The 25,856-nt window shown below is 41.2% G+C and overlaps 2 protein-coding genes across 5 annotated transcripts; both read left to right on the forward strand.

Annotated features, from left to right (window-relative positions):
• Positions 1–5,328: 5,328 nt before the first annotated feature.
• LOC148814142 (uroplakin-3b-like protein 1) lies at positions 5,329–14,201 on the forward strand. Its single transcript, XM_088907164.1, has 6 exons — positions 5,329–5,466; positions 9,129–9,296; positions 10,317–10,548; positions 11,224–11,306; positions 11,737–11,866; positions 12,325–14,201. The coding sequence occupies exons 1-6, from the start codon at positions 5,406–5,408 to the stop codon at positions 12,593–12,595; spliced, it is 945 nt and encodes a 314-aa protein (XP_088763290.1). The 5' UTR covers positions 5,329–5,405; the 3' UTR covers positions 12,596–14,201.
• A 130-nt stretch (positions 14,202–14,331) lies between these two features.
• LOC148814143 (uroplakin-3b-like) lies at positions 14,332–23,233 on the forward strand. 4 transcript variants are annotated; one of them, XM_088907168.1, is made up of 6 exons: positions 14,332–14,499; positions 17,619–17,789; positions 19,388–19,616; positions 19,779–19,861; positions 21,133–21,259; positions 21,650–23,233. In XM_088907168.1, exons 1-6 carry the CDS (start codon positions 14,445–14,447, stop codon positions 21,777–21,779), a joined length of 795 nt encoding a protein of 264 aa, XP_088763294.1. In that variant the 5' UTR covers positions 14,332–14,444; the 3' UTR covers positions 21,780–23,233. The 4 variants fall into 4 exon arrangements, with proteins under 4 accessions (XP_088763294.1, XP_088763291.1, XP_088763295.1 ...); XM_088907165.1 differs by having other exon boundaries at positions 14,334–14,499; positions 19,385–19,616; XM_088907169.1 differs by lacking the exon at positions 21,650–23,233 and adding an exon at positions 21,389–21,476 and having other exon boundaries at positions 14,334–14,499; positions 19,385–19,616.
• The last annotated feature ends 2,623 nt before the right edge of the window (positions 23,234–25,856 follow it).

Consider the following 25,856-nt stretch of genomic DNA (forward strand, 5'->3'; position numbering starts at 1 on the left):
TGTGTGTGTACGTATGTAATATTCATGTTGTTTAAACAGCCACAGTTGTTCGTTGTTCCTGCATAAATATCCTAGACATATACAGTCTATAACTTATTACCAAGAGATGGCATTAAAGCATCATTTAAAGACAACTGAGACTGAATGTTTAACAGACACTGATGGGCAAAATTCTTATAAACCCATTTAAAAAAGAAAGGGATTTTTTCTGGGCCTCCTGAAATTATTCCTCATGAAAAAGCTCTGTCCTTGTGGGATGAGTTCAGGCTTGCATTTGCCCTTACCGGGAAAATTGACTTTCTGAAGACATTAGCTGATTAGGAGTGATCTAAAGAGATCCAGAAAACATCAACAAGAACGTGGTCACACCTGTGCTGATGCACAGACAGCAGCAATGCCAGTGACATCTTAATAAATAGGTCCACAGTTTTGCTTGCGTCAGTTGTCACACACACAGGGCCATTGTGAGCAGGGCACTGTGGACTGTGTCAGCTGTATGGCTTTGTTTTTGTTTTTCCTGCACTCACACCTGTGAAGCCACAGATACAGACACAGATAATCCTCCCAGCAGATTTGCCGTATCTCTCCCTTTGAGCTGGTTCCTCCGGTTCTGTGACTACTGTGGAAGATTGGTTAGTCAGGGCTGGGCAGAAACACCTGACATAGCGGATACATTCCGGGGAAACTGGCAATTCTTCCGTTAGAATTGTCAGCCGGATTCCAGGCTTCATAATTCATGACAAGACCTTCCAGGGACAGCTGGTTTTTATTCCAGTCAATTGGATCTTAACAACCATGCATTTTGCAGTTGTTCTCAGTGTCTTGGCCACACGTCAGTGATGAGGGTAAGTAGAGATTGTTTTCCTCCTAGTTCGTTGTCTGGGAGGATTCCACTTGTGCTGTGTAATCATCATTAAAGGCATTATTATTTTGTTTTAATGGTATTATAATAGTAGGGCGGAATGGTGGCACAGTGGTTAGCATTGCTGCCTCTCAGCGCTGGAACCCTGGATTTAATTCTCCTCCTGGGGTGTTGATCTGCATGAAGTTTGTATGTTCCCCCCCACGTTCACAGGGGTTTTCTCCAGGTGCTCCTGTTTCTTCCCACCGTTCAGAGACATACTGGTACTGTAGGTTAAATGGCTTCGGGGGAAATTGTTTCTAGGTGTGAGTGTGCTCATGCCTCTGCACTGTGATGGGCTGGCATCCCATCCAGACTGTATCCTGCCTTGCACCCATTGCTGGTTGGAACAGGCTCTGGCTCCCTGTGATCCTGAATTGGGTGAAGCACTTAGAAAATAGGTGTATAGATGGTTTTTATAATAGAGCGAGAACATTTTATTTTCATAGTAGCTACATTGTTTTGCTTGAAAAGTCCAGCATGTCTACAAAACTGGTGTTTAAGCACATTATTCCCACTGCAGTTAAGGTGGTGCTGAAGCAACTGGAGGCTCAGCTAGAAGATACACATGCCCCATGACCAGGACTGGAAAGAGCTTGGCTTTGCGTATTGGAAGTGTGTTTCCAACTTACAAGAGAGAGCATTGCAAAGACCTTCGCAATCCGATTCTAGGAATTATTCAGCTTGTAGACTATTAGATATATTCATGCAAAAAGTCTTACTTTTCAGTGAATTTCTTTCAGTTTTTTGATTGAAACCAGCCAACATTTCAACTTACAGAAATCTTTCATCACTGTTGCTATCCCAGTCTCAACTAGTATAAAATACCTCTTATCTCCTGAAACACCACTGTGCTGTATTCTTTGTTGGTGGTATTTGTTTTTGTTGTACAGTTGTGTTGGACTCTGCTGTAAAACACATTTCCCCCAGAGGATAAGAAAGCCTGAATGGAACTGAAATCTTCATCAGTATAACAGGGGCTGAGTAACTGTTTGACTTCATCTGTCCTTTAGGAAATCTTGTGATACAGATGTGGAACTCTTCATCCAAATACATTCATCCAGAATGAAAGCGTGCAGACCTAATAAACATCATTGCAAAATTAGTGTGCTTGCCGACATGGTCACAAAACATCCAAGAATCCAAGTAGCTCATAGTTCCAGGTTGGTACAGCAGCCCTGTGCCATGTTGACTGACGCCCAGCATATACTGTACAGTGCATATCAATGGTTTCTCCAGCATCATTATATACTTACTCAGCTTGCAGGCATTGGCCAGCTTCATAATTACTGAACTGTATAGAATGAATCAACAGGACTATCTTTTTGGAGGTGTAGTTGTATTAAAGCAAGTTGAAAGGTTGACGTGTTGAGTTATCGTGTTGTAACGTGTGAGGAGAAGTAAAATAATGATGTAACACAGCGTCAAGTGACCTCAACATGAGGTGTGTTCACTTTAGGGTTGGGATCGAATGTACTGCACCCTGATGTGTGAAAATGTTGCTTTCTGTTGGTGACGGTTAACTAGAAGGACTTGTTGCGCCCAGAGACGGAATCAGCAGTCAGGGAGGTAAATGGAGGGTGCAGCAAAGGTGGGGCTGCCTATGGTGTTTCCCAAGCATTATGCTGTACAAGAAAGTACTGTAACATACATGCTATCGCTCAGAATTATGTCTTAAATATGTCTTAAACTGGGATAGTGAAGCATATGTAAATCCTGTTATTTTACATCCCTGAGGCTCAATTTAGAATATCAATTTCTAATCAATCAAATTAAGCCTTAAAATAAATGGTGTCAATTAGCCATATATTTTGTCCCTCCTTGATTGCTGTTTTGCTTCTGCTTTTTTAGCATCATAATTAATAACACAGAAAAACAAATGCTACCATTTTAAAATTTAACCCAATTTCACATGAAGAAGGCTCCAAGGCCAAAACATTGTGTTTTCTTTCTTCTCTTTTCAACATAGAGTAAACATGTTATTTGTTCCTTTAAAGGATAATAATACCTGTACTGAACTCCCAGGAATGAGGTATTTCCAAATGGGACCTGAACACAGCTGCATCACCACCAACTACAATGCAGTACTGCCCAGAGGTTCCCGTCAGCTAAAATTGTGACAGCTGTAAGCTCATGACTAGATGTCATATATCTGATTGCTTTTACTATCGGGGTGTTCTATCAGCTAGGTTGTCTTTTAAGAGGAGTATTTGGTACTGTGACAAAAATGTAATCCTAGATTTAAAAAAATATATATTTTTGTGTAATTGAGCAATTGCTGATTTCTTGATTTCCTGATTTCAGGGTGAAGTATGTACTGATGAGCCCAAGTACAAGGCTGCTGGTGCTGTTTGTTTTGTAGAGTATTTATATCACAGCTTCAGCAGGACACTTTTTAGGTCCTGCATTCAATAGCCTTTCTCTAAATTCTAAAGGCAGGGCTGGGCACAGACTGTCATCTATTGTTTCTTTCTGTATTGTTTTTAAATAATGTCAGAAGGCAGGGCAACCAATCAATGTTAAAAAATGAAGTTTTCTCATTTCACGTCACAGAACAGGTCAATCGTCACAACCAGATTAGGTCCAACTTCAAAAAACACAGCCGTGCTGTGCTGTTTGATTGCAGGGGAAAACAACCACTGCCATGGACTGTACACACGTTTAATGTGCCAACATCACAGTCTTTGCTGGTGTGGTGCAAGAACCATTATCCTGCCTATTACACATGCTAATAAATGTCACGCTTTTGTCTGTGATGGGCTGCTTTAAAATAATTATATTCTCTTTTTCTTTTGTCAATTGTAAATAGCCAGTTTGTTTTGTTTCCTCCCTTAGAGATGAGCCATTTATTGTTCAACCCCACCTATCTGTAAAGTGCTCGGTACGTGTGGAACAGGGCTTTGACCTCTGAAGATACAGTAAATACATGTGCTCATATGATCACTGCATCAGATATCTGTCTGTATTCTCAGTGACTTGCGAGTACCTTAAGTCCACATTCTTACTCCATTGACTTGTTCGGTATGATCATGAAATTCGCCTGTTATGCCAGTGTCAGATAACTAGATTAGACTCGGAGACCACTCACAATGTGTGACCAGCAGTTCCTATATAATTCCTGGGTGCTCTGCAGGTGGGTCTGGTTTCCTCAGAACAGTGTTGGTACCCCCCTGCTGACCCTCACTTACATTAAGTTGATCCTTTTCTACTTTTCTTGTTACTCGCTGCCCCAGAAATAGAGGAGATGACGTGGTGTTATGCTGGAGTTGCACAGTGGTGCAGTGGTTAGCAAGGCTGCCCCACAGCACTCCGGCCCCTGGGGCGTTATCTGCATGGAGTTTGTATGGTCCGTCTGTGCTCATGTGGGTTTCCTCTGGGTGCTCTAGTTTCCTCCCACAGTCCAAAGACATGCTGGTAGGTTAATTAGCTTCTGGAAGATTTTGGCCCTGGTGTGGGTGCGTGCGTGTCTGAGTCTGTTCGTGCCCTTCAAAGGAGTGGCGTTCCACCCAGGGTGTACCCCGCCTTGTGCCCATTTCAGCTGAGATGGGCTCCTGCCCCCCTTCAACCCTAAATTGTTAAAAGTGGTTAGAAAATGGATAGATGTAGTGTTAAGCTATAAAGAAACAGTAATGGTTTTATTCCATGCTGAAAAGAGAAGAAAGGGAACACAACCTTTCGGCGGTGGTGTCTTCTTCGGGCGTACTTGTTCTTTTGCAGTTTACACATGCTCCCCACCTGAACTATTTAAACGTGTTAAGCCATAGTTCTGCTATATGGTGGCTGAGCATGGAAGATTGCTTGTCGAATTTTGGCACTTTTAGGAACCATTTTTTGTTCACTTGCATAAAATAAATTCAATTTTTGTAGTGTCTTTAATAGCGAATTGTCACAGTGATTTCACAAATTGTTAATCCATCCATCAGTATATCCAGGTAGGCAGGAAAGCCCCTAGGCACAGAGGAGAGAAAAATGAAATAGCCCCGGAGGAGTTACTCATCACCAGTCAGAGGGACCAAGGAGAGGGCTGAGGTATTGGGAGGTGGGCAGAAGTGTGCGTTTGCTGGATAAGTGAGGATATATTGTGAAATTGAAACACAAGACGTCAGATTTCGGTCCTCATGTATTAACCTAAATTATCAACATTATTAAGAATTAGGAACTTTAAAATCTGTCCTGTATCATACTGGGAGCCAGGGAAGAGACACCAGTATGGGTGTATCTGATTGGATGTTTTAGCTGGGGCCACAGGCTGACTGAAACTTCTGAGAAAGGTATTAACTTTGATGTCACCCAAGGCAGTCCTCAGAGCAGATTTGTTTGCCACGCCCACCTTTTATTATTTTCATCATTCCCCCAGAGAGGTAAGGGTTAAGGAAAAAGGGAGGGGATGCCCTGAGTTTTAAAGAAGGCAGCTGGGAGTCTGTGCATTTTCTCTGTCAGGACGGCCGGCTGTGTTCAGGGAGCCAGGACCTTGAGGGAATAGGGTTTCCATTGCTTCCCAGCGATGGCTTTGCTGACAGCAGCTGTGCTCTTCTGTGTGTCAGTCTGGACCGTAGCAGGAAAAGGTATGTCTAGTCCCTCTCTCAGGCTGTGGTCCCTGTGCCCTCAATATCGTCGCTAAAACAAAAAAAGCAGTGTGATTTTTTAAAAGTTGAGTAAGAATCTATATTTGTATGAACCTGCTGAGCAGCATAAGATACCTGCTTTCCAGGGCAAAGCAGAGCTGGCATTCTGTGTCTTTTGTTTCATCTCTCCTAGGGTTCATACGTGTGCATCGATCTCTGAATAGGGTACAGCTTTTGTGAGCAACCTTTGTTATTAACAGAAACTAGAAGAGGAACAAGTGATAAGCGATGTGGTACAAAAAAAGTTTCAATTACAGACTCAGCTGATTTTAGATCTAAAATCACATTTTTTTGTGTGGCAATAACCTGGAAACCGATTATGCACATCTTCATTTGGATTTCACTCTTGCTTAACATCTTTGTCAAATGAGAAATGAAACGGAGTAATGGGCAATTATTAGGCACACTGGAATTAATTACATTCCATTTCATCTGATGTGTGAAGATTGAAATGTGTCTCCTGGTAATGTATTATTTCTACTACTTTGTTTTAACCTGATGTCTGTCAGAAGGACATTATTGTGTCTCTGAGACATGTTTTTCAGAAATCATCTGGAAAACAGGTTTAGATTTGCAGTGCAAAGAAACAGAATAAAGACTAAATATGGAAAGCCAGTTTGGAGTCAACAAGTGGAGAATATTATTTATTTTTTCTTATTCTGCTGATGCTTTTACTTGAACTGAGCTGTAAAAAATAACATTACAATGTGTATCATTCAGCATGTGTGGCATACAAAGAATCCAACAGTATACAATGTGAAAATAATTTTAAAATATGTGGAACGACACCTGCAGTATAACAAATACACAAAAGGATAATAGAGCAGCAGTATGAGGAGGTGAGTCTCAAGCAGACCTGATGTTTGTCTGCAGTTCCATCAGGGGTGAGAATGAGGACAATGAGCAGATAAGAGTGTTGGAACAGTGAAGGTGAGGAACAGTTATTATTGCTGGAAACTGGATGAGATTTAACCTAAGTTAGAATAAGGAATGCAAAAGGTCTGATAACTGTGAAAGGGTGACTGTTCTAAAACTCTCCATGGTTCTCTATTTGCAAGGACAGGAATAAGTGGTGAAAAGAAGCTTGGGCAAGGTTTTTCTTATTAGAAGTTTCATAGATAGGGTTCAGTAGTTTAGCAGGGTTCTGTGGCAAAGGCATTCATTGTTGTCAGGCTGCATCAAGCCATTGGTTTTCACAGTGAAAGAGAAGTTTCAGAGAAAGATCAGTTTGGCACAGAAGATCTAGGAGTGGGCAGAAGGAAATAACGTGAGACTGGACTCACGCCTTACACCTGCCTGCACATGTCTCGTGTAACAAAGAGGCAGCCCAACCCTATACTATGTGCAGATTATTTTAAACTATTTTATCTCCAATAACATCTTCAACTCTGATGATGTATCTGAAAAGGTCCTCAGAAAATTACTACTACTCACACCCTGATTAATCTTGCATTCCTTCTTGCTTTCTAAGCATGGGTGGAGATGGTACACTAAAGTAAAATCATTTTCTGTGCACAATAATGCGCAATGAAAAGCTAGGTGTACCCTCAACAATTTACTTTAGTTTATCTCCTTGTTGTATTTTCTGTTCAAACTGATCTTCCACCTTGAAGCTTGATCACATTATTATTATTTTGTATTACTCAAAACACAGACAATGCCATCCCCTGCATTTCAATGGTTTGGTGGTTGAGAAAAAGTCTGTGGGTCACTAATACACAGGTAATACCCAGTTTCTCTCAGATGTCTCCCAGTCCCTAGAATTCATGGCTAATCAAATTTAATATCCTCAACATTTTACACTTGGTCCTAAATATTTGCACTGGGTCCTGGGGAGGTTTAGATAGAATAACAAAAATAGTGGCTTGCATTTGCATTGTGCATGTCACCCCAGATAATTCCCCTTTTTATGACAATGCACAGCAATCATTCTGCAAGAACAGCCCCACCACACAGTTGGTCAGGTGAAGAAGTGATAAATCATGTCAGCCGTTGAATTAAAGAAGAAATTTCTGTGGAGGCAGGCCAGAATGCACAAGCCCAAACAGGAATTTAGTCAGTTCACCTCAGTTTACACCTATACTTACCTTAAGGAAAATAGATTGTGTTGAGTTGTATATGTTAAATAAATGCAGTCTTATTTGTGACTGCGAGCAGACAGGACAAGCTCCTCTGTGACCCCTTGTCCTCTCACACTCACACTTCTCTGACACTAGGTGTTTTTTGCCGTATTTTTTTTTTTTGCTGTAGTTTTGCCGTTTCTCACATCTCTCTTGCAACAGTCTCTCTGACATGACTGTACTCGCTACTGCAGCACCTGTCCTCCTGTGGCGCACCCACTAACTAACACACCTGTGTATTGTGAGCTTCACCTGTATGAAGCCACTGATCAATAATTGCTGTAAGTGGAGTTACACATGTCCTGTTTAACAGGAATTCTTAAATGGTGTGGTTGCCTATGGCTCACAACAAAAACAGACAGAAACAAGTAAGAGAAAAGTACAATTTTACTGATCATACAGGTTTATCAACAATCTAGTTATAGAATCCAAAGAGCATAATAAATTTTCATTTGAACTTCATATATTCATTTATCTTTCTTTTACCAGCGGAGTTTAAGGAGTTTCTCTCTCAGACATAAGGCCAGGCTGGATTCAATGCATTTCAAGGAGTTTTCAGTTAACATTTAGATACATCATCATACACAGAATCCTGTTTTCTTTACAACTCAATAGCCAAGATGCATGCTATATAGTAAAAAAAAAACCTTTCCCTTTGTTTTTCTGTGATACTGAATGATAATGGGCTCAAAATTAAGATGAATGATTTGTGGCCCAGCTGTGTTCATGTGTTAAAGCCCTTCCAATTAACTCAGTGGAATTTATCTGTCTGACCTGATCCTAATTTATCATATGTATCTAAAATCATTTTTGTTCTTTGTCTAATATACAACTTTCAATACTCCTTATTGTGCATCTACACAAAGACAATTTCTGTCTGTCAGTCTGTCTGTCTGTTCATCCACCCTCTGACCAGATAAGATCAAATTAAATGTAGGTTAAAGTTAGGATAGCTCAACACTGTTAGTTATTGCTTGGTACAGTAATTAAATCTGAAATCTAATTGTAGAGTGAGTCATGTAATTGTTAAGTGTTGTCTGTTTTGTATTAGCCTTCAGAACCTCATTAATTCACTTCAGTTAAAATGAGGTTACAGTCTGATTAAAGCGTCTTTTCTGATTTACCTGGCAAGAGCTGTCAATATTCTATGGAAACACAGTAATTGTCTATTTCCTACGGTTTTGGGTGGGACACAGTGGATCCTATGTCCATGTCCTCTGATACAATCACCATTATTTGTAGGCAAGGAACTGCTGCTAAGATTTTTCACAGTCGTATATATGAGATATTCAGTTATTGGCCTTCTTGTATCTATACTGTGTCTGTTGTAGAATGCCCATCACCTTCTCCTATATCGCATAGACAGAGTGTGAGAAGGTGGAAGTGCCAGCAAATGTAAAAAGATCATTGAAAGCACGGAAATTAAACACACAATGAGAATTAACTCCGTATGCAAGCTGCTTAAATCTCTGATCTTTGCAGTGACTTCAGTGGAGTACATCCCAGAGATCACCACCTATAACATGGCTGGAAGGGTTACTGGCAACACGATGGTAATGAAACAGCCCAGGTGCTACTTTGACAACCTGCTCCTTCTGCCCTGCACCCCAGATAAATGTGAGATATGGCTGGTGGCCGCTGTAGGCTCAGGTGAGTAGCAATCCTGCTTAATTTAATCTCTTGAGTATTCCAGAGGAATGAAAAAAATGAGTGTCCTCCGAGTTAGAGCAAGCACTGATCATTTAAAAGACACTCTTCATGAAATGTGGGTGGATTTTGCCGCTGCAGGAAACTCCCAGGGCCAGCATAGATTAAGGATGAATGGGGAATGTTGCCATTTAAGAAAAAAAACACATGTAATGGTCTGTTTAATCTGACATGGATACAGGCTGTGCAGTCAGAACACCTGAATGAACGGGTAGCACCCAGACCTGGTTCACTACCATACAGTTTCTAAATTTCGAGAGGATTACTGTTTGTGTTTGGGAGTAGAGTTCTACCCCAGTGGGCAGAAATCAGAGTTTGGAGTTATAGTTAGGATAACGGTGAGGATGTATGTGGCCTGTGAAATAGTATTTCCTTGTACCGAGTGTCAAAGTCTCCCTTTCACAGAGCAGTAGGAAGGATGGAACTCGGCTTGAAAAATCAAAAGAAAATGGATCTAAACTTATAAACAGGGGAGGAACAAAAGAAAAGATTAGCATAAAATAGGCAGCAAAAGACTCTTTTTTTGCGATTCTGGTAGTCATGCAAAGTGAAACTACAATTTCCTCCAGAAGTTTATTAAAAAGATCCAGAGTCTGGCCCGCTACAGCTTGGTGGGGAAGCCTGTGCCAGTTACCTGCAACTCTTTGTGCAAAGAAGTGTTTTGGATTGTTCCTTTTGGTTTCCAATTGTGACCTGTGTCCCCCTCGCACTCCTTACTTTGAAACAGTCCCCTGGGTTGTCCATCTCTATATCACTTGGTATTTTACATCTACACAAAATCTCTTTTCAATCACCTTTGCTCACCAGATGTTACACCTCTAGCCTGTCCATGTATGACAATGGCAGACGTTCCACCCAGAAATCATTTTCCCATATACATTTCTGTTATTATTAATGTTCAGTCTGTAATAATTAGATGCCACATATTCACACAAGTACCTCTTTTTATTTTTTGGGAAGCAGGAATCCAAAACTTCGATGCAGACAAGGAAAAATCCACCATCCTCAGTGAATCTCCCTATCCCACTGCTTTCACCGGCAGCCCCCCCAAGAACTACTACCTGACGAAGGTGGGACTTCAGCGGGGATTCCCCTGTCAGCAGTCCCGTGGGATTGTATATTTCAGAGTCGGGGATGAAGGAAACTGCACCTCGGCCAACTGCAATGGAATATTGCCGGCTGGCTCCACTGTCAGGTAATCCGCTCACTGGGCTCCAGTCAATCCTTCAAACCCCATTCCAATCCAGACACAGAATGGCTCAGTAAAGCTCTCTTACTGTATATCCACTCACTCTATCTGGTAAGCAGCATCCCTGTGGTGCTGCCAAGCTTTATGTCTATGATGCATCACAACAACACTGAGCTCATCAAATATCAATCAAAGCAATAGATTCCAAACGTTGTGCTTGTTAGCGGTGGTATTGATCTCTTTCCGGGCCCACAATGATTTATGTGAGTAAAACCATGGATGCACAGTGCTTTAATGTGCCACAAGTAGGGTTCTTGTCATTGATACTAAAAATAAAGATAAAGTAGTATACTTAAGTCAATGAAATGTAAATTAGAAGACTGCACGGTACCTTCTGGTCATAATATGACAAACTCTGCCCCCTAATGGGATCTAAGTAAATTGCATTTACTTGAGGTTAGAGTGAAAAGGAACTTTTGGTCTGGCTTCCATTTTGGAAATTTTTCATTTGGGTTTTTGCCCCATGAGGTAGTGTATTAATATTTATGTGTGGAAGAGTAAATGGATCTTGCTTTAGAATTTAATGTCTCTCTCTGTACAAGATAGCCAAGTTCAAGAGTCTTTCAAAATCATTAAGCTAAGCTGAAAAGAACTAAACCATTACTCCTTTGTCGTTTCCAGGGCGAAGTATGTTCTCGTTGACCCAGCGAGCAGAAATGTGACCACAGAAACCTATTGGTCTCAAAATATTACTCTTTACAGCTGTAAGTCCTTTTTGGTCTTTTTCTTATTCGTGTAAATACATCTTTTAAACCTACAGATGTATGTTTGCTGAATACAGAGCAGGGAGTGGACTGTGTTTGTGATTTCTGCTGTGCTAAAACATTGTTTTATTGGAAGAGTAAAATAGTTGCAATTAAACCCCTGTAGTTTAGTTCTTTTTCTGTGTTTTTTTTATGAATTTAAAACAAATTTTGTTGTCATGTCAATTTAGCTTTTTGACAGACCTATTTCAGTTGAACTGAACCAGTTACACTCTGTTCAACACACAGTTGTACTGCAAGACAGATTCTGCTCTTGATGTAGCCAGGCAGTCACTCTAGAAATTAAGTGAGGTCGTTGATAACCACAAAACCCAACACCATCAGGGTCAATGTGCACAATCACTGAATCTTGGCCTTAATTTCTCGGCAGCGACGGATCCAGCGGTCATCTTCGATGGAATCAGGCAACGCTCTGCAGGGATGATTGTCATCACCTCCATCTTGAGTGTCCTTCTCTTCCTGCTGCTGCTGCTGCTCATTGCAGGCTTGATCTATGCCAAGTAAGTTGGATAAATCACAGATCTTTGAAAAGTCTTTCATTTGCAAAGTCCACATTCTAGTTTTATTGCCCAAGAGTTAATCAGGCTGTTATTCCTTGCACCAGTCTTAGGGCTGCGGTTATAAGATGATAAAATAATTAAAGGAAAAACGTACTCCAGTACTAGGAAGGAAACTGATGAGTGATAGTTCTCCAGTTTCTAGAGTCATATTAAACCCTAATGAAAAGAAAACATCTGATTTGTTTTTTTAGAGGCTTAGCACTAATTATTAATCTCTGCAAAATCCAGCAATCAGCACAATATGACCTGATGTACAGTATGCATAGAGGACAACACTGGCCACAAACATCACTAACCCATTGCAGAGAAAATGAAAGATGTCTTTTTTCAAAAACTAAAAGCACCTGTAAAAGTACAGCCCAAGCACTAGCTTAACTCTTCTGTCTGTATCTTTGCAGCAGACACAGGTGTTGGAAGCAGAACAAAGAAGGTATCCCAGCCAACCTGGGCTCCTTACGGATCAAGAAGTATGACACACACAACTTACAAAGAACCCAGCCCCAAGAGTCCCAGAAAGTACAGGATGGAGTTAAAAGGTACATTGAATCTGGCATGCCCAACCAATACTCCTTCCCCGAAGACATTCCAGAGCTTCAGGACTCCGTCAGCATCCAGAACTATCAGACTCATAACTTACAAAACGATGGCCTTTATGCCAATCCAATTTAAACCAGATGAGCCGACAAACAACTTGCAGAGGTGTCGTTTTGAGAGGTTGCCTTGATTCCGCACAAATGCCATTGAATTTTCAAGTTGACAATGTTGTAATTATTTTTACCCATTTTCCACCCATGTCTGACCACCTAGCTGTAACAGATTTCTAAGTCACTCACAAAACAGACTCTGAAGGGAAAGTCTGAAGACACAGAAGACCTAGATGAGTATGATACAATGAGGCATATATGCCACCCAGAGGACGCATCTCACACAGTACCGGTCAGTCTATTGTAACAACCAGTGTAAGAGCGCGTCCCACTGACAGACAGTCCAGCCTGAACTGGAACCCATCTCTGTGAGCAATCCAGCAATCTGTGAGATTGGAGAACAGGGAGAACATGAGCAAGCAAATAGTGTTTACTACTTGAAAATGAGTTCTTTCGCTTTGTAAATCTTAAGGAACTAAAGGGTAAACTGGTTGTGCGATCTTTTATATTATGAAGGATGGGCAGTGAGAGGTTTTTTGTATTAACCTTCGACTGGAAATCTGTATAAATATCATAATTGAGTTGTGTGTTATTGTCGCAGTGGGAAGATATTTAATCTCACAGTGAAAAAAACTGACATGTGCACTGAACATAATATACATTGTTAAAATCCCCACTTGAGGAATCTATTGTCCCACAGCAACATTAGCATTATACAAAGCATTACACTGAATAGTTTAAAATAAACCTGGGGCACATCATTTGAAAATATTACTCACACCTTGATCCATTATTGATTGTTTTTGTATTTAAGGGGTCCATTTTTCCATTTACTCCACTCTCAGCTGTCTCCTTATTATTTATTCAGTATTTAAACCTTGTTGTCTTCTGTAGGGAGCTATGCTGAATTTAAGTTAAAACCTGTGTGTATTTTAGTATTTTCTCCACATCGGGTATAGGTTTATATAAATGTAAATGCACACTCGGACTAGTTGTGTCAAGTTATTAATGAATTGAAGCTGTTAACCTTTCAGGATCCAAAGAGTGATAGAGTAATTTGTAAATATGAAATGCCATAATACAGTGTATAATAATATAAGATAAAAACTGTCAGCTCTGTAAGTCCAGGTAATGGGAACAGGTTTACACGTTTTGGGAGCGTCTCAAAATTAATAAATTTTGAAAATATGCGGGATCTGTGTAGAGCTATAATTTAGGTATGAGTCACCTGACTGTTACGCTCTGATCTCAATTAACAATAATCCAAGCGAGTTCTCTTAGCAGGGATGATTGCATCAAAGACAACTCAGAGAGGGTGGATACAGCCTGCTATTTGTTGTCTTGTGTTTGGATGGGAATTAAACTTCTATTTTGCTTGGGCCACAGCTCGTCAGCTCTCTGTCTCTATCACTACACGGGCGATTTGGGACCCTCGTAAAGATGCGATATTGGTGTTTGTAAGTTTCTTATTCCCCTGTTTATTTTTCATACTTTTGTTTTGACTGAAACACTGTAATATACATTGTATCTCTGGAAGAAGTGTATGTTTTTTTTAATTATGTAATTGTCTTTGTTTCCTCCCCCGTGGGCTTGGGGTAGAAATAAATACAAATAAAACAATCTCTAAAAAACATGTGGCTTTCACCCCGCCACCCTGTCCTGCTGTACTCAGGTGACGCTGCAAAGCAGTCAGGTAGCAAAGAAATTCAAGAAGAAGGCGAGGCCAAGCAAAGTTTATACGGTTTATACGGTGCGTAACAAGTGCTACTTCAGGTGTCGCCTGTCTAACGGAACTGTCATTTTAAAAGAAGACCTGCGACATTATCCTGTACCTGACTTTCCTGGAGAGAAAGTAAAAAAAAAAAGTGATTGTCATGCTTCTCCTGGAGTTGTGTTTTCTCGCCATGCTTTTTGGCAGCCAAGCGCAAAGTAAGTAGTTCATCAGCTTCAGCTGCGTCTTTGTGTCTTGATTACCGGTTCTATTAGTGTAGTTATTCAGTACCTAAATACTGTACCACTGCTTGACGTCAGTCGTTTGCCTTTGGTTGGTATATTTAAGAACTACAAACATAACGACTTGGACCCTGTTTATAATTGCTTTTTAATTCCTCATGGACTTACTGTATGAAGTCGTGGCAGGATAGACGAGGTTTGGAGTGAGCTTATTTTAGTCTTTATCCGAGAATAGTGTTTTTAACAGACTACAACGGAATGTGTTCTTCTATGGATGACTAGCGATGTCTCGTTTTATTCCTGCCATACCAGGGACGTTGTAACTAAAGCACACTTCTCAACAGTGGAAAGAGATACAGTAGCTATGGTGGTATGTACGGCAGAACTGCGTCTAGAAGAGTAACTTTACCATACAGTACCTTATTAAGGCCATGAACACAGGAAACGAGTTTAATTAAAGTTTATCTCCGTAAAATGCTTCCATGGTTTTGGGCTTCTGAACAAACACAACTCACATCAAAAGTATTAAGTCTGGTGTCTTGAAGACAGCGTTCTTGGTATTTATGTTAAAATAAGTTATATTTCCAGATGTACCTTTTTATCAGTTGAAGATAAGAATATTTAAAGTTTAACTGCTGTTTCCAATATTTCTGGTTTTATTCAGTTTTACTATACATAAATATGAGTACATAAATGTACATGTACTGTACATAAATTATGGTATTAAAAGTGTAAAAACCTATTATAGTGTACTATTGTTTTAGTATTTTTTTGCTACTCAATCTGGCAACTCATTATTTAGGTGTTCATCTTAGTTCTTTCTATCTTAACATCATCAACACAATCAATACAACTAATACATTCTGTCTGAATGCTGTCTTCTGAATTGAGAGGTATATAGATACCATGTAGTAATCATGAGTTATAAGCTCTAGAGAAATAGAGCAGAGGACTTGCCTGTTGAATACACTTCACAGTGTTTGTAGAGCATACTGTACTGAAGGAGCAGGAGACTCTGAAGGTTTGCTGTGCTAAGCTGGTGTGCAAGACATAGTTGTTCTAATTTAAACGAACATGTCTGTTTGACGTAGTGGGCGGGGTATGTACAGTACACTGCTCAGAGCACTAGGCCATGTTACGGTCAGTACAACAGAGAGCATTATTGCAGAAACTGAAACTGTCAGCGCAGCTATTCCTGTAGTAAGCCAAAATGCCCAATTCAATGATGGTCACAGCATAACACACGCATTGAAATCTAACAGTTGGTTATATTTAAATGTTACAGCTACTTCTGTGAAGCTCAGTTTTGACATTGTTTAAATGCTGCAGATCAGTGTTCAGTCAGTACTAAAGTGGCAACAGAATGCCAGTTAAAACATTGCTGTAACGTGAGATTTAATAAGGAGAAGGAAGAAAAGGGCCTCCTGTATAATTAAATCAGCCGCTGCTCCTCACAGCAACCCGAGAAGAGTATTGTTCTGAGCTGACCGAATGCAGGACAAGCCACACTGTTTTTCTGTGGATGAGAGTCTCCGAGGACGTGTGATTGGAATCTGTGTGTTGGATTAGGGAAGACAGTTCTCGGAAAGAGCTTGGAGGGAAACAAAAAAAAAAGGGCAAACTGGTTTTTCTGGTCTAGACAGTCGTTTCTTTCTTTTTTGTGTCCTTTAGACAGAAGCTAAGCCCCAAATCAGTACAACAATAGCACAAATAAACACCCAAGAATCATAGGATTCAGATCATTAATTTCAAGATTTGTTGGTAAAAATGCAGTTCATAATAATTTATTTAAACAAGATATACCCTCAAGAAATGTATGTACAGTATGTATGTCTTTGGTTCCTCATGGCCTTGTTAGGTCATAAAGCATGAAGTAGTTTCTTTATACCTTATCTGAAGGGATTGGAATACTTAAAGTCTTTTTCAAAATCTCTAAAAACAAATGCGTTTTAGAAGTACAAAACATTTTCCGCTTTGTGACTCAGACAAGTTTTTGGTGTTGAAAAGAGAAAACAGTAGTATCTGTGTCAGAACTGGCAATGTGTTAGATTTGTCCTAATGCTTTATAGCTCATTTCTACAGCATTAACAATAGATCCTGAAACATAACAAACATGGTTTCAAGATCTTGTGTTGTATAAAACAAGAAAGGTAGTTATCTTGTAGCTAGGATTCAGGAAGTTAAAGCTGAAATAATATAACTGATTGAGAGGCAATGCCGAAACCCTCATTAGAAATCGTTCATTCACAATATTTTATTGTCATGAGCAAATCCTTCCTTCTGTTTAAATTGTATCTTCAAACCAGTTACTGACAGATCCACAAAAATGTAAGTGACAAAAAACAAAATTGAATCTGATATTGTTAAGTTTTCAAAATGTTTTACCAATGTGCTGCAAAGCATTCTGCATCATAAATGTAATTTCTCCTTTCTCGCCCCAACACCTTCAGGGAGTCTGTTCAGAATCGTACCAGTCCTGTGTGATGCTTTTGCCCTGATCATGCATTGTGCTCACCTACTCGCCAGTTGCTCCAGCAATAATCATTTCTGACAATATTCCCCGAGGTATAAGAGGGAGAAAACGTGACAGGAAACTGAAAGACAGCGCAGTGCTTTGTGGCCAATTGCTGAAGCACTGAAGCCAATATCTGCAACAGAGACATATATCTCCTGTCTAATTAACTTACGGTAATTCAGCACTGAGGAGTCTTTTCATATATTTGTTTTCTAGGATAGAAATGTCACAGAAAAATCCAAGCAGGAAGATCAATATAGGTCCTATATTCCCTCATATTAATAGCATTGTAATGTGTAGTGAAATTATGCTGAGATGGCAAAGCACAGAGTAATGCAATAAACCCGAATTAAACTATGGGAAACCATACTAAAGCAAACTGTAGCTGGTGAACACCTGCAAACATAGCCAAAAGACCATGTCAGGAGACAAACATGTAAGAAGCAATGGACAAAGGGGCACAAATATTCTTTTCAAGTGAGGTCTGTTTGTTTTCTGATTGGCCCATATCACAGACTATCACAGACATATCACAGTCACGTGCTAACTCAGGTCTGACTGTTCCTGCCTCCTACTGCAGCAGTCCCCTCGGTGGACTACGTGCCAGAGATCATTCCCATGAAACTGGCTGGCAGGCTCACCGGTACAACCTTCCTGCTGAGGCAGCCCCTGTGCTACTTTAGCAACCTGCAGGGCCTGAACTGCAGCCTCAGCACCTGTGAGATATGGCTAGCTGTTGCCAGAGAAGCAGGTAAGTGCTGTCTAGTTTCAAATTACACTTTTTGGCAGAAATAACCCAAAGAGCACGAGTTCCTTGCCTGGATTAATCTGAATCACCTTCCCCTTCCCTTTATAACAATTCTTCTTATATCCAATTGGATTTGTTTCATTTCTGTTTGATACCTACAGAACAGGGGCTCAGAAGTGCAAAGTATTTTCCAATAGAAATGTTTATTCTGTTACACCAAGGAAAGTGTTGCAGATAATCCTGTAAGCCATGTAGTAAAGATATAGTGAAACACAGAAGTACGGCAAAACTGTGTGAAGAGTTATTGGGAGAGTTATCTGATAAAAGCATGCTAAACTTGGGAAACACTCTGGGGAATCGGGAAAAACTGAGATGTTTTATTGTGCTTAACATATGCAAGGAGTTTTGCATTTGATGATAGGTGAACAGCTATCTCCAGTGAATTTTGAGACCGTTTAAAAACCAACTCCAGCTACGTGGTTCACTGCCACAGAACCGTGACTTTTATAATTAACTAATACCATGCATTTGCCTGATTGAACTGTCAAGGTAGCAGGATTAGTTTCAGTGGGTTCTTATGAAATAAATTTGCTCTCTATATCCATGGTAACAACGAATGTCTCTTTTTACTGATAAGGCAAAGGACATGGGTTCCTGTTCAAGATGTGTGCTTGTTGTTCAGGGATAGCCCAAAGCCAAACATTTAATAATAAACAGCCCTCTGAACGATATTGTTATGAAACAAGGTTTCATCAGGAGAAGTGTGTAGGCTGGAGTGTACCCTGGTAGTTAGAGTACGAAGCGCACAGAGTGTGTGTACAGCAGGGCTCAGTACACTGAGCGAGCTGCAGAAGTGATGTCACTCCTCTTGAAATAAGGACAGTGTGAATTTCTGCTGCAGCAGAGGACCTGGTTTATTGGTAGGGCACGGAGTAATCTGCTGTCCAGGAAGTGGCTCTGTGCATACTCAGAGACGACAAGGAACGGGGATCAAATGCCAGCAGGGTCGGAGGGAGCTGTGTGATTAAATGCTAGTGTATAGCAAGGTTGGTACCAAGCAATGCAGTTGGAAGGAATGGAGCAAGCAGAATCAAATGCAGAATATCAATAGTGAGAGCTTGATTTCAAAACCCCCTGGTTTGGGTGTCTAGATCCTTAATTACTACTTTGTGCCGACTAATTCTGATTTGACAGTGGAGTAATCATTGGGCTGGGTGATAAATTGGCATTCTGTCCAGTATTTAGTTTTGCTTTTCTCAATATGTTTCCAAACAGGTTTTGGGTTATAATCCTCCTTTCCTGAAATAACCAGCCTGTTTCCTTGATCTAGAGGCTATAAAGGACCCTCACTGAAAAAAACTGTAAAGGTTTAAGTAATGTCTCTGATTTGTGTTTGAAAGAGCACAGAGCCAGGTTGCCAACGCAATAAAGTACCCCTCTCTGGAAATAAGTGAAATAAACTGTCTTCTTTTATGTGAATCTCATACACAACAACTATGAAACTAGCAAAAAACATGTTTTAGAATATTTAACAAAGCGACTCCACCTGGGGCTATTGGCTTTCCGCACAGCTTGTGTTTGCTCTCTGTGTCCTTAAGCAGGAGTTAACAATTTCGATACGGACAAAGTCCAGCCCTCGTTCGACATCGTCAGCGCCTCTCCATATCCCGAGGCCTTCCAGAACAAGAACTACTACGTCACCAGACTGGGGGTCCAGAACAACTTCCTCTGTGCTGAGCTCCCCGGCATCAGGTATTTCCGAGTGGGAGCTGAAGGCAACTGCAGCACTCCCACCTGCAATGGAATTGTCCCTGCTGGCTCCACTGCCAGGTAAAATCCGTGTGGGATATTTCCAGTGCCACCCAAGAAGGGAGCACTGTTGTGGCAGAATTAACTGTTCTCTTGTTAGCAGACCACAATCAGGTCTAAAAAAGTTAACCACACAGCCACAAGAGCCTGTAAACCCATATGTGAATTTCTTTGTGTTTTCAGAGTGAAGTATCTTCTCATTGACCCAGAGAACAGGAGAGTGTCCTATGAGACAAAATGGTCCTTTCCTATCACTCTCATATCATGTAAGTACCTCTTTCACCTTATCCTACCTGTGTGGTTGTTGTTTACCTCAATGTCTCTCCAGTATTCCATGCACCAGATACACCTCGACTTGTTGTCGCCACTGAGACACAGTGTTTCCGAAATAGCAAATTAATCTTTCCAGTCTCTTACAGGTCGCCTTTTGTTGTAGAGCAATTCACAGAGAACCAGCAAAGCCACAATGTGTCAAAAGTACAGTAGAACAACCACTAGATGGAACCGATGAGCAGTATTTAGTCTTTCTTTACATTCTGTCCAAGCCTATACATCCACATGGCAAATAATTCCATATATCAGGAATCTCTAAACGGCTACATGTTGCACATTTCCTCCACTGTCAGTATTTTCCGATTCTTGCTGATGCATGAGTTGTATTGATGTCTGTTAAGTTTTCAATTAAATTCAAAGAGCTTTATTGGCATGACTGATGAGTTACATTGCTGCCAAAGCATATACCGTACATTTAGCACAACATTTGCAGTAAAATCACATTATCACAGACTGTAAGCATCCAGAAATGTTTTAATCCACAGGAAACATTTTTGTCCAAAAAAGTAGATTTTCATTTGTGTTAAAAGTCCTTCTTGGTCTTTCAGATTTATGTACTGTACAAACATGCTCAGTTACACTAAGACCAGACACAGACAGTGACTGTTCCAGAGGCTGTGACAGTAGATCACATACTGGGCTGCAGCTCTATTCAGTTTCCTCTCCCCTCCCCTCGTAGGACTGGAAGTTGTTCTGGGTTTAGATTTGTTATTTTAGGAAAGAATGTTTGTCTAATGCCAAAGTATTTCTTGCAGTGTAGCAGAAAGTGCATCTCTGTTTATGCTTCTCCCTGTTGGCAGTGGGAGCACAGTCTGTCCTCTCTGGGCAGCCATGTCTTTCTGTCGTCCAGTTTCTATTGCCAGACTGTGGTCACTGAGCCTGTAGTTCGTCAGGATCTGTTTCTCTCTGCTGTCTCTTAGCCTGGTCAGATACTCAGCTAACATGTATGGTCTTTTCTTGGTCCTGAAGCATTCCAGTTGTGTGTTGTGTTTGTGTGTGTGTCCTAGTAGGTAAGGCACTGCTCTTTGGCTTAAGCTGTGATTTGATTAACGTTCATTTGTGTTGTTGCAGCTGTGCTGTCCTGGGGCTGGTTGTTGTCAGTCAGCTTCAGGATCAGCTGGTTAAAGGGGTTCTTCTCTGGGCTCAGCAGGGCCTTGTGGTGGTAGATGGTCATCTCTCAGCAATGTGTCTATGTCTACCACAGTGATGCCCAGCTCCTCCATTGATGATTGGACATGGAAGCGCTCTGGAGGGATGGTTGTCATCACAGTCATCACTTCCTGCCTGCTGTCCATCCTGCTGCTGCTGGTGGCAGCGCTGCTGCTGGGCGGGTGAGTCTTCAAGCTCCACTGCTCTAATGCTCACCCTGGTCTGGTGACTCAGCCCCAGGCTTGACTTGAATCTTTATGGTTTGAAACCAGCTATGTACTTTCAACAAGTCCTCATCATTTTTTACACAGTTCCATTCAAGTATGCACCACTTTTCGGGGTGGAGCTTGTCCTTGTAACAACTGTCTGATGATGTGATACTTGCTCATCTATTTTCAGGTCTGTATTTCTGTTGCATCTGAACTCCTAATATCTGCAATGTGCCTGGCTCTCATAGTGACACCATTTTTTTCTCCAGGTTTACTAGTGTCTGGCTTTAGGATTTAGATGTGAACTTTACTTTTTAATGTACTGATTGTACTCAAACTTCACACAATCTTCTGTCACTACAGTTCAAGCGTCTTCAGCAAGAAGCAGGACATCAATACAGACCCGATTCCTGGCTCATACAGTGTCAGGAAGTACAGCACCCAACATAATGTCTACTCACAAGCATCTGGTATCTCTCCTCATCTCATCTGAACCCATCGCCTCATCCCCCAGGGAAGAATGGTGTGGTCCCCCAGCCTCCATTGGAAAGATGAGCTCTGTTCCATGAGATCACTGATCTTGCTTTGTTTAGTTCATCTTTGACTGGACAGTATTGACTCCAGATCATTCCCTGCCCACACTACATTATGTTAAATAGACAGTAGTTTATAAACATTTCCTTATCTTTCTCAGTCTATTCTGTAATGAACTTTCACCCCACTGAGTGACAGGGTGAACACTGACATTAAGTCACCATCAGTCATTGCTTATCAAAGCAGTTTTGGAAGTCTTGAGGCATGCTTTTAGCACATGCATTATTTGCTAACTATGTCAACTATGTTCCCAGTTTCTCAGTCTGCTGAGTTTCTGTCGTCACATGAAAGCACAAAAGATTGTGATGAGCAGGAACACACAGCAACGCTGCTCTTGATGGAGGAGTTTCCATGGTAACGAGAGCAGCAACTCTTGCTTCTTTTCCCAGATCCTGAGACTGAACCTGAGGGTTGTCAGCGTTTACCCCCTCACAATCTTATCTGCAGCCCTTGTAAAGTAGCTGCTTAGTGCCACTGGTTTCCAGTAATTTTCATTCTTTTACTCCACTTACTCAAAAAAAACAGAACAAACAAGGCTAATGACAACAACCAACAGCTGAAGACACTTTGGCGCAAGACAGTTCTGAGTTGGACCAGTGATGTTAATGGAGCTCTAACGAACGTCTGGGAGGGACGAGGGCAGCCAGATTAATTAAACCCCCGCAACCACATGTCACCCTCTCCTCTTCCTCTCTCACTTTGCAGCACTCCTCCACCTCATCTCCATCTTGCAGATACCCACTGGGGCATGGGGGTCCCGTGCTAAAGCCGGGTTGTCGGCCCTCAGCCAAGCTGGTTAAACCAAGTTTCCACAAACTCAATAAACGATTGTACTTTCACACAATTTACAGCTGCTCTCATTCCTCGTGAACACAAAGTTATTCCACATATCCGATAAGACTCCTCTATACACTACAGATACATGCATATTTAAGTATGCTGTTGCCTATCTCAGCTTTCTTCCTCTTTGGGTATCTCCAGAACTCAACGTCTTGCCTAAGACAACCCTGGAAGACATTCCATTGCCGTTTCTGGATTACTGATTGTTTTCCTAAGGCCTTTAATATATAAAAAAAGGTTTTTAGGAATGGGTGAGTGATTTTAATCAGTGCATGTATCAATCAATTCTATTGTTTATCTAAGTACCAATCTATACCAGTACCATCTCAGGCAGAAATTGTATCCGGTTGTACTCTATCTGTAGACAGAGTACTTTGAGGTTGCTAGTCAGACCATGTGTTCCAATGCCAGGTGGCCACATGCCCACAGATAACATTCAGATGCTTTATAATGTTTATTTTATGAGCTGTAAATAATGCCCTTTTAAACGTGAATAAATATTTTTCAGATTTATCTAGTGTGACTGTTATTCAAGGCAGAATGTTTTGGCTTAGGATATTTCCTGATTCCTGTTTTCATATCTTCGCCAGGCGTCATGTCGAAATCCCGTTCTTCAGTCAGCAAAAGAGAGCAAGATTTATAAACCTGTGTATAATGAGAAAAGATAGCTCTCCACCTCCCAGTATTTAAATTAAGCCCTTTAAAGCCTCAGTACCCTCATCTACCGTATCACTCCTTGTAAAGTACTAGGGATCGATTTTAATTCTCATTAGAAAAGAAATGACTAGACTACCTAAAAGATACTTACTGAATGTACAGTAGCCCAGACTTTTAAAATAATAGGGGGAAGGTAAAGTTGCAGGTAAATGTTGATTTTTATTATTTCTATGTATTTTTATGTGAAGCCAGCAAAATGTTTTTCTTCTTTTCCAATCCGGAATCACCAATTGTTAATCTCTTTACTCTCTGGCAAGGAAGATGCTTCAAAATGCAAACCTATTTCAGTCATTCAGATGTGCACTGCAGTGAGCACCCCCTGGAAAAATGGCCAGCAGTTTGCTCCAATAACCCAGCACACCTTGAGCTTGCTTTCCTTCCAGATCTCATTTTGTTGTGAACATTTCCTAATGGTCCCATTTGTTCAGGCACCTTATCTCTGCATTCACATGGGCTCTGTGTAATGAAACTGTCTGAGCCTTGGAAATTCAAACACTCACAGCCTCCCTTAGGCTTCCCCAACAGGGCTTTGCTGGAGTGACTAAGGCCTTTTTTAGCGTTAATGAGTCTCCTGTCTTGACAGATAGACCTCAGGAAATCACTTGCTCCGTGTTTTTTTTGTCATGATTAAATTGTGTACAACAGTGAGACGTGAAGGACATAAAACTCTGTTCGCAGCCCCACTGAACAACAGAAGTAGCCTGTTTCTGTAGGACTGAGATAACTGTCCTGTAAATTTGTAGTGACTCTTGATTTGGAAAATGGGTTACTTGGGAGTCTGCCCTGATCTGCAGTAAAAACCATATTACAAATCCAAAATAAAGCATTTTTCAGCAAATAAAAGGTGTACTCAACAACTCCATTTTAGGGAGCGACAGCTACAGGAAAGATTACAAGGAATAAAAGCAGGAGATATCTCCAGAATTCTACACCCCAGGGCAAAATACTTTGGAAAACGCTATACTTTCAAATAGCTGTGACTCATTTCCAAAAACTCCAGAAACCTTCAGGTTGACATACAGACGTTGTCTGACAAACAGTCCGCGAAGAAAGGCAAGACTCCACGCAAAAGGCTGCCTTCCCTTCGGAGAGACACGCCCGTGCGTATTTGTAATCGTGCTTGCGGCTGGAGAATGGAGGTTGAACCGGCGGCTGCGGTCTGCTGCGCTCTCCTCCTCCCCCGGAGCAGTCTCACAGCAGCCTCGGCTCGCGGTTTGTGTGGTAGAGCGAAAGGTCATGCTTTTGGCACCGAGCTGTGCTCTGCAGTTCCAGAACGCCCCGGCCCGGAACACTGGAAATCCTGGCAGGCTCTTTGCCTCCCTTCATGGGATCAGCGCATATACAATTGCTCACCTGTTGAAAAACATTAGCACAAACCTCCTCTTATCACAGAAAAGCACACGAGCAAGTTGGCTTGACAATAAGGTAGCTCCTGGTATTATTTGTTTTACTAATGAGAACTGTAGCCCATGTCCTGTTGTACATTTGAAGTTTGGGATTATCAGTATAAAACCAGCTTTGTCTTGACGCGGATACTGTACCTTCCCCCGTCCATTTCCAGGCTGCTCGTCCTGGCAAAGAGAGCTGAGCTGTTGGATGAAGAACTGTTGGACACGGTTACCTTCGGATCCGCTTCTCCCCTGGTTCCCCCAACAGAAGGAGCTGGCCTTAGCAACTCTAAATGATGCCCACAACACAACCCAGAGAGGTCAGCCGAGGAGGGAAGGATCTCTCGCAGTTCGCGAGAAGCGCCGAGTTCAAGTGCGGACATTTAAGACTGAGCAGAGGCCGCGACACAGCTGCGCCTCAACACTGCTTGTCAGCTTGTGATTGCAATTAAAATCGAGAAAAGAGACAGGCTGTCACTGGGGTCCTGTCCGAACTCGTGTGATAGACCGACAGTGTTGTTCAAAAATGAGTGTACCGTTCAGTGGGAGAGCCCTCTGTATGAATTTGAAGTATAATACTATCCATATAATCCATAATCTTGTTGTGAATACTGTTATAGAAAATCTAAACAGAGTCACACTTTGCCATTCTCTACTTAAGACAAATTGAACAAAAAGGCTTTTGCGATTTACTGAATTTTGTACGATTTTATGTAGATTCGACTCAATTACAGTTTTACAAAGGGCAACAAATATATTCAACTAAATAATTTCTTAAATGTAATGTACTTTTAATAGAGACATTATCCTACGTTAAATAAAATGGTCACGTTGACTAACGGGATTTTTTATTCTGAAAGGTTTTCCTCCTGTGAAATAGGAATCGTCAAGGCTTGAAACGTCAGGCAATGACAGAACTACAAATCCCAGCATGACCAGCGCCAGTGTCAGAGCCGGCCAATCAAATTTCTCACAGGCAGAGCGGTTGTGCTGCGATTGGAATATTTCAATGTTTTCTCTGGGCATCAGTC

The sequence above is a fragment of the Atractosteus spatula genome, chromosome 27 (assembly GCF_055471065.1).
Source record: "Atractosteus spatula isolate fAtrSpa1 chromosome 27, fAtrSpa1.hap1, whole genome shotgun sequence".
Lineage (NCBI taxonomy): Eukaryota > Metazoa > Chordata > Actinopteri > Semionotiformes > Lepisosteidae > Atractosteus > Atractosteus spatula.

Bases quoted from the DNA above. Each gene is read 5' to 3' on its own strand.
- LOC148814143 (XM_088907165.1), top strand. From the start codon at position 14,445: ATGCTTCTCCTGGAGTTGTGTTTTCTCGCCATGCTTTTTGGCAGCCAA. The intron at 14,500-17,618 runs GTAAGTAGTTCA...CTCCTACTGCAG, and splicing joins TTTTGGCAGCCAAGCGCAAA to CAGTCCCCTCGGTGGACTAC. The intron at 21,260-21,649 runs GTGAGTCTTCAA...CTGTCACTACAG, and splicing joins GCAGCGCTGCTGCTGGGCGG to TTCAAGCGTCTTCAGCAAGA.
- LOC148814142 (XM_088907164.1), top strand. From the start codon at position 5,406: ATGGCTTTGCTGACAGCAGCTGTGCTCTTCTGTGTGTCAGTCTGGACC. The intron at 5,467-9,128 runs GTATGTCTAGTC...TGATCTTTGCAG, and splicing joins CTGGACCGTAGCAGGAAAAG to TGACTTCAGTGGAGTACATC. The intron at 10,549-11,223 runs GTAATCCGCTCA...TGTCGTTTCCAG, and splicing joins CCGGCTGGCTCCACTGTCAG to GGCGAAGTATGTTCTCGTTG.